The 5,899-nt window shown below is 47.5% G+C and overlaps 1 protein-coding gene across 3 annotated transcripts in view; it reads right to left on the bottom strand.

Annotated features, from left to right (window-relative positions):
* The window catches only part of Syt7 (Synaptotagmin 7), a 15,402-nt gene that overhangs the window by 5,246 nt on the left and 4,257 nt on the right, over nt 1–5,899 (bottom strand). For 2 of the 3 annotated variants that reach the window (XM_017909375.1, XM_017909376.1), the window contains exon 1: nt 4,965–5,888. The exons of the other annotated variant lie outside the window; for it this stretch is intronic. In XM_017909375.1, the coding sequence (XP_017764864.1) occupies nt 4,965–5,053 (89 nt within the window). In that variant the 5' untranslated portion in view covers nt 5,054–5,888. Of the gene's footprint in view, nt 1–4,964; nt 5,889–5,899 lie in introns of those variants that run through there. 3 annotated transcript variants of the gene reach the window in all.

The raw sequence follows: 5,899 nt of genomic DNA, 5'->3' as shown, positions 1-5,899 counted from the left end.
TTTTTTTTTTTTTTTTTTTTTCTATCAATCATCGTTATCACCATCGTTATCGTCGCGTATACGACATTGCTGGTAGCAACAACGGTTATAAGGCTTGGCGAACGAAATTAATTAGTCGTTATCGATTCGCGTACCATTCCAGGCCGAGTCCTGCGATATTATAGATATTCGAGAAACGGAGGACAAATTCCGAAGCCAATCAGGGATATATTAGGTCGCGCACGTGGCAATGGCGTTCGCGAAGGTCGATAGATACGGCGCGCGCATCTCGCTGGACACGCATACTCTTCCGTTTAGTAGCGATTAAGCGATTTTTATACCAGTGATTTTTTATTTTATCGCGCTCTTTCTCTTTATCTATCGATCTACGCGTCTCGTACTCCCCCTCTATCTGCTATCCTTTGTCCAACTCTCAGCTTCGTTCTCTCTTAAATTCGATATTCGAAATCGTCCAAGGGCCATGGAATTCCGTTCGATCCACCGATAGTAACTATGTTGATCAAAATCATTGAACAACGTATAATTTTGACTTTGCAAAACGGCGTATCGTGCAACCATTTTCCCGTAAAAGATTCCCTTTCGTCGCGTACTGTGGTTACGAGAAAGTCAGCTCTTGGCTCGGAAGGAAATTACGAGCGAGGCGATCGATCGAAACGCACGCGCACGACAAAGGTAAGAGTTCCTGGCCGTGATGCGGCTCGGTCAATGCCGAAGAATATCCAAGCAACAGGTTCCTAGTCGATATACTACACGCGGACTATAAATTTTACGAGAAAATGCAAACACACCGTTCCTTCGTCGAATCCCATTTCATTGTCCGATATGGAAAAGTCGAAATTTCGTTTATCTTCCGACGCGTACACGTATGACCGAATAACGTTACCTCCTCCAACGCGAATCTTAACCGTAAGACGTGACACCGATAATCTCGCGACAAATTACCGATCGCCATGATTTTCGCAAATATCGCTATAGACAACTGCATTTTCCGAAATCACGTCGGTATTCGAAGAACTTTCTTCTTAAAAGGGATTGGAAATTGAAGAGGGAGAGAAGGAGGAAAGATAGAGGAAAGCGACAGGTTCGCGGTAAAAGGCGTTAAAAAATTGAAAGGTGATAAACGAAGGAAAACTCGAAGGATAAATAGTACGGGAGATAGAATTATAGCTAAAAATATGATCAGCAGCGTAAAGAGGACGTGCCACGAAGCGGTATGACACGATGTCGCATCGTATCGGATCGTATCGCGCTATACGAGACGAAGAAGATACTATTCGGCTAGTAATCAATTGAAAACACGATCGTTTATTCGTATATACTCTTTGGATTCGCGATTGTCACTGTCGAAAGTGAAAATCTTGGCCACTGAAAATCTACGACTCGTTAGCCACCTGTTACTCGGTTTACGCATTCAAAGAACGCGGATCGAAACGAGATACGAGGTAGTAGGTAGGAATGAGGTAGGAACGAGATAGGACGTTAACGATCGACAAGCGGCACGTCGTACACGCTTATCGCTTTTCCAATTATACCGGCCTGGTTCGCATCCACGTTAGCAACCGTTTGCTGTCCCCCGCGCACAATCGCGTATTTTTTATGCCGGCTTTCTTCGCTTCTATTTTCCTCGCGAACTCGAGCCGTTCATCGACTTTTTTCAACGTTCTCGATAGAAAGTGGACGAACCGTTCGAATGATGGAAAATCAGCAGAGGATACAAAACACACCGAGCGTAGGTGGCATAATCCAAGGACGAAACCAATCGAGCGAGGTCTCGTAGTGGCCGAAGACGAAGACGAAGACGAAGACAAAGACGAAGAAAAAAAGCTAGCGGTCTAGCGTGAATTCCGAAAGCCGTGAGCCGAGAGCCATAAGCCGTAAGCCGTAAGCCGTAAGCCATAAGGCGTAGGTAAGCCGTAAGCTGTATGCAGTAAGCTGTAAACTGTCAGCCGTGAACCGTCACCAATAAATTGTCAATCGTAAACCATAAACCGGTGAACCATAAATCGAGGCGATAGATTGAAACGAGAACGCGTTGCGAAAATTTCGTGTCGAACGATCCAAGAGGAAAAATCGAAACGCACCGTGTTCGCTTTCGCGCGAAAAACGCGCGTGGTCCCCTCCTTCTAACCACAACCGCGTCGCATCACCGACTAAACTTTTCTCCTGGGCAGAAAAGCCCTGGTTGCATACGCATCGATGCTTTCAGGCCTTCGACACATTGGCGCCACCTCGCTGCTCGCCAAAGGAGTGTTCCGGACGCCATAGGAAACTTCTCCTACGCACCAGGGATCAAACGCTCGTGCCCCTCTTTTCCCTTCTCTCGTCCCTTTCTTCGTCTCTTTTCTTTTAACTCAGACCAACCCACTCCCTGTTCAACCTCCCCGCCATGGCTGTGCCACACTACCGTGCTGTAGCCTTACCCTCTACATCTGCCTTTACCACTACCTTTACCAGCGCCGCCACTCCCGCTGTATCTGACATCCCTTCCACCGATATTATCACCATCGTCGCCACCACCATCGCCAACCCTTTCTCTCGATACCATTTCCCCTAAGCCCCTCTCTCCGCAATTTCATCGCCATCACGGTTACTTACGTCCCCACCCAATGCCATTATGCTTAACCCCTTTCACCGCGACTACCACCATCATCACCAACACCACCTCCGCTATCGACATTAAAATCACCATCTTGCTATCATCGTCGCCACCAACACCAACACCGACACCACCGCCACCGCTACCGCCACCATCGTTACTTCTACTCCCACTCTCACTACCACCACTACCATTACTACCACTGCCGCTACCACCACCATCAGTCCCACCACAATCACTACCACCACTACCATCACTTCCGCCACTACTATCGGCTTATTACTATTACTACTATTAATACCACTACTACTACTACTACTACTACTACTACCACTACCACCACCACTACCGCTACCGCCACCGGCACCACCACCACCACCACTACCACCACCACCGCCACCACCACCGCCACTACCGCCACCACCACCGCCACTACCACCACCACCACCACCACCTCTACTACTGTCATTCTGACCCTTGCACAACCAAACCGTTTCGCTCGCTGTTCCCTTGACTACTTTCTCCATCTTTGATCCGTTATCACTTTTCATAAAATCTTTATTTCATCCCGAATCGAGTTTTCCCTTAAATTTGCTTTGAGACGTTAGCTATCACCGATGGGTTGCGCTATACATGATCGATATCTCGTTTCGTCGGCGATAGATATCGGACTTTCTGGATTTTCCATCGAGTATCCTACTGTGCGAATCTTGGATTCGGTATCTCACACGTTCATCGCGGTTTCAAAAGTTTTCTCGTATCGATCCTCCCGCGAAATCGACGCAACCAACGAGAACGAAAGGACAAAGAACAAAAATCGTACGACGAGTCGGAAAATTTCCGATTTTTGATGTACGCGAGGGAAAGCCGGATGAATCGTCGAAACGACGACTTCGATCGACGGTTGCCCCTGCTCTTCCTTTGTTTAGAAAAAGCCCGAGGCATCGTTAAACAAAGTGGGCCAGCTCCGGTGTCCTTTCAATTACTCGTATCTTCGTTGTCAGGAAAAAACCTCGAATGAGAATTAAAAGAAATGAAAATGGGTTGCAGGCGCGTGCGCAAGCAAGCCCTCGTGTCGTTTAACTGACCGAACCAGATGATAGACACAGGTGTCCCGTTTAGGAGACCCATCGCCACGAGCATTTGGAATATGAATGGACCAAATGATTTTCATTCGTTGATCTCGTCTTATACTTACGCGAATCGAAATATCGAGAGTCACGCGTTTCGATGGCGTTAATTCCTTTTCGTTTACCACGTTGCGTATTCCAGATGTACCGGTTGCGATTTCGCTCCCGAAGAGACCGTACGTGGTTCACGACGAATCGTAGAGTCCTTGGAAATGAATCGCGATGTTACGCGATAATTTGTCTTCTTCGATACATCGTGTCCACGCTCTTTCGATACGATGGACACCTATCGTCTCGAGTAACGTAAACATACGATTTATCACGACGCGTTCTCTTTGCGCCAACGAAAAGATCGATAAACTGTACGAATGATTTGCAAATCGAGAAGACATTTTTTTTTCTTCTTGTCTACTTGCCTCCTCTTCCTCCTCCTCTTCACTCTCCCCCTCTCCCCCCCTCTCTCTCTCTCTCTCTCTCTCTCTCTCTCTCTCTCTCGCACTCACCCGTTCTTTCTTCCCATACGCTGTTTTCATTAACTCCATATCTCTCTCTTCACCCTTCCGCCCTTCCTCTGTAATTTCTCTTCGTTACCGAGCGATTTCTTCTTTCCGTTATTCCTATCGCTAATCTCGTGCCCGTCAACGTCTCAGGTTTTAACATGGTAGACGCGACTAGACGAAAATAAAAAGAAAAATCACGCGGAGAAATTTGCCGACTGAACCAATAGTCGGGCATAAAGATGGAGAAACGGAAAACACGGAATCGTATCGCGTTGGATAATCGACGAGGAAAAACAAGATCGGATTAGAAAGATTCGTGCTCGTTTGCTCGAAATGTTTCGCATGGTCGGAGAAGTTGGTGAAGAAAGTTTGACTGAACGGTTTGGCGCGACTACGAAAGCGTAAAGGAGGAAAAGGACGAAGCGGATCCAAGAGAGTTGGTGCAGGCGCCCATAATCGCGCGAGCCTATCGCGAGAACGCCAACGATTCGCGCGTGGATAATCAGTTTCAGAGCAGCGACAAGCAAGTGCGCGCGACAAATGACCAAGAAAGATGGTCGGCAATGCGTATGTCGTGAAACTAATTGCCTAGATGGCGATGAAACGCGTTAGAAGCATAAAAAAGCCAAGCAATCAATTAGTGCGCGCGCTACGTGCCGATGCTTTCTAGCATCCTGGTTACTCGTACCACGTCGAATCGATTACGTGCTCGACGGACGGCCGAGTTAATTTACTCACAGACTCTGCGACAAGAACCGCGACAGTGCCAACTTGCTGATTCGATTGTTTTTCAGGCCATCCAACATTGCAGAGGCTGCGATTTCCATATTCGATCGTTCCCTGAACCAAACTAGAAAGAATTTCCCGTGCTCGTTGCTCTCCGCTGATTCCAATTTCTCGAGCAAAGAGTCCTTCGTTACTCGAGCAAACGTATTCCTCGTACTCGTCGTATTCGTCGAATCGAAACGCGCGTGTGTCGTCGATACCGATTACGAGAACGATCGATATCACGCGTTGCGTCCACCACCGTGTCCCGACCGATGATGCTCTCTTTTCGCAGATCCTCGCGTTACCACGCTATTCCCTCGATAGCTATTCCCTCGAATTAACGTTCGAAGAAACGCGTAGCGTTCCAACGGTGGCCAGACCAGTCGCCAACAGGGTTACAACGAATCCTCCTTCCTCGCCCAACGATTATTTATTCTTTTCCCCTTTTTTACTTCCATTCGTCCAATCTTCGATCCGTGTCTCGTCGAATCGCGTCGCATGATTCCAGTTTAATTATCTTTTCGCCAACTTTTCTCTTTCGCGCTCGCCAATTTTACTTTCGCACGCGATCCTCGCAAACTTTCTTACGCCAATTTCCCTCTCTTTTCCCTCTGTCTCTTTCTTCTTTTTCCTCCCCTTCTCCCTATCTTCCTTCCTGTCTTGGCTTTTTCTCCGTATAAAACGCTTGTCCCCCGGATAGTCTGATCACCGATTCCGGTTCCCCGACACCGTCTACGATCGTTGACGATCCTTCTTTCCACTTGTCTTCCTCTTTTATTCCAAGTTTTCTCTTCTTCCGTTTATCCACCACAACGTTTTTCGTTCTCTTTCAAGAAGTAGTAGGTAAAACGGAAAATTAATTTCCCGACTCTGCTCTGACAGGGAATCGGTGTAGGGGAGAACTT

Source organism: Eufriesea mexicana, unplaced genomic scaffold (assembly GCF_001483705.2).
Source record: "Eufriesea mexicana isolate 0111107269 unplaced genomic scaffold, ASM148370v2 scaffold17534, whole genome shotgun sequence".
NCBI lineage: Eukaryota > Metazoa > Arthropoda > Insecta > Hymenoptera > Apidae > Eufriesea > Eufriesea mexicana.
Note: the sequence above shows the minus strand (reverse complement) of the source record. Positions and strands in the feature narration are given on the sequence as shown.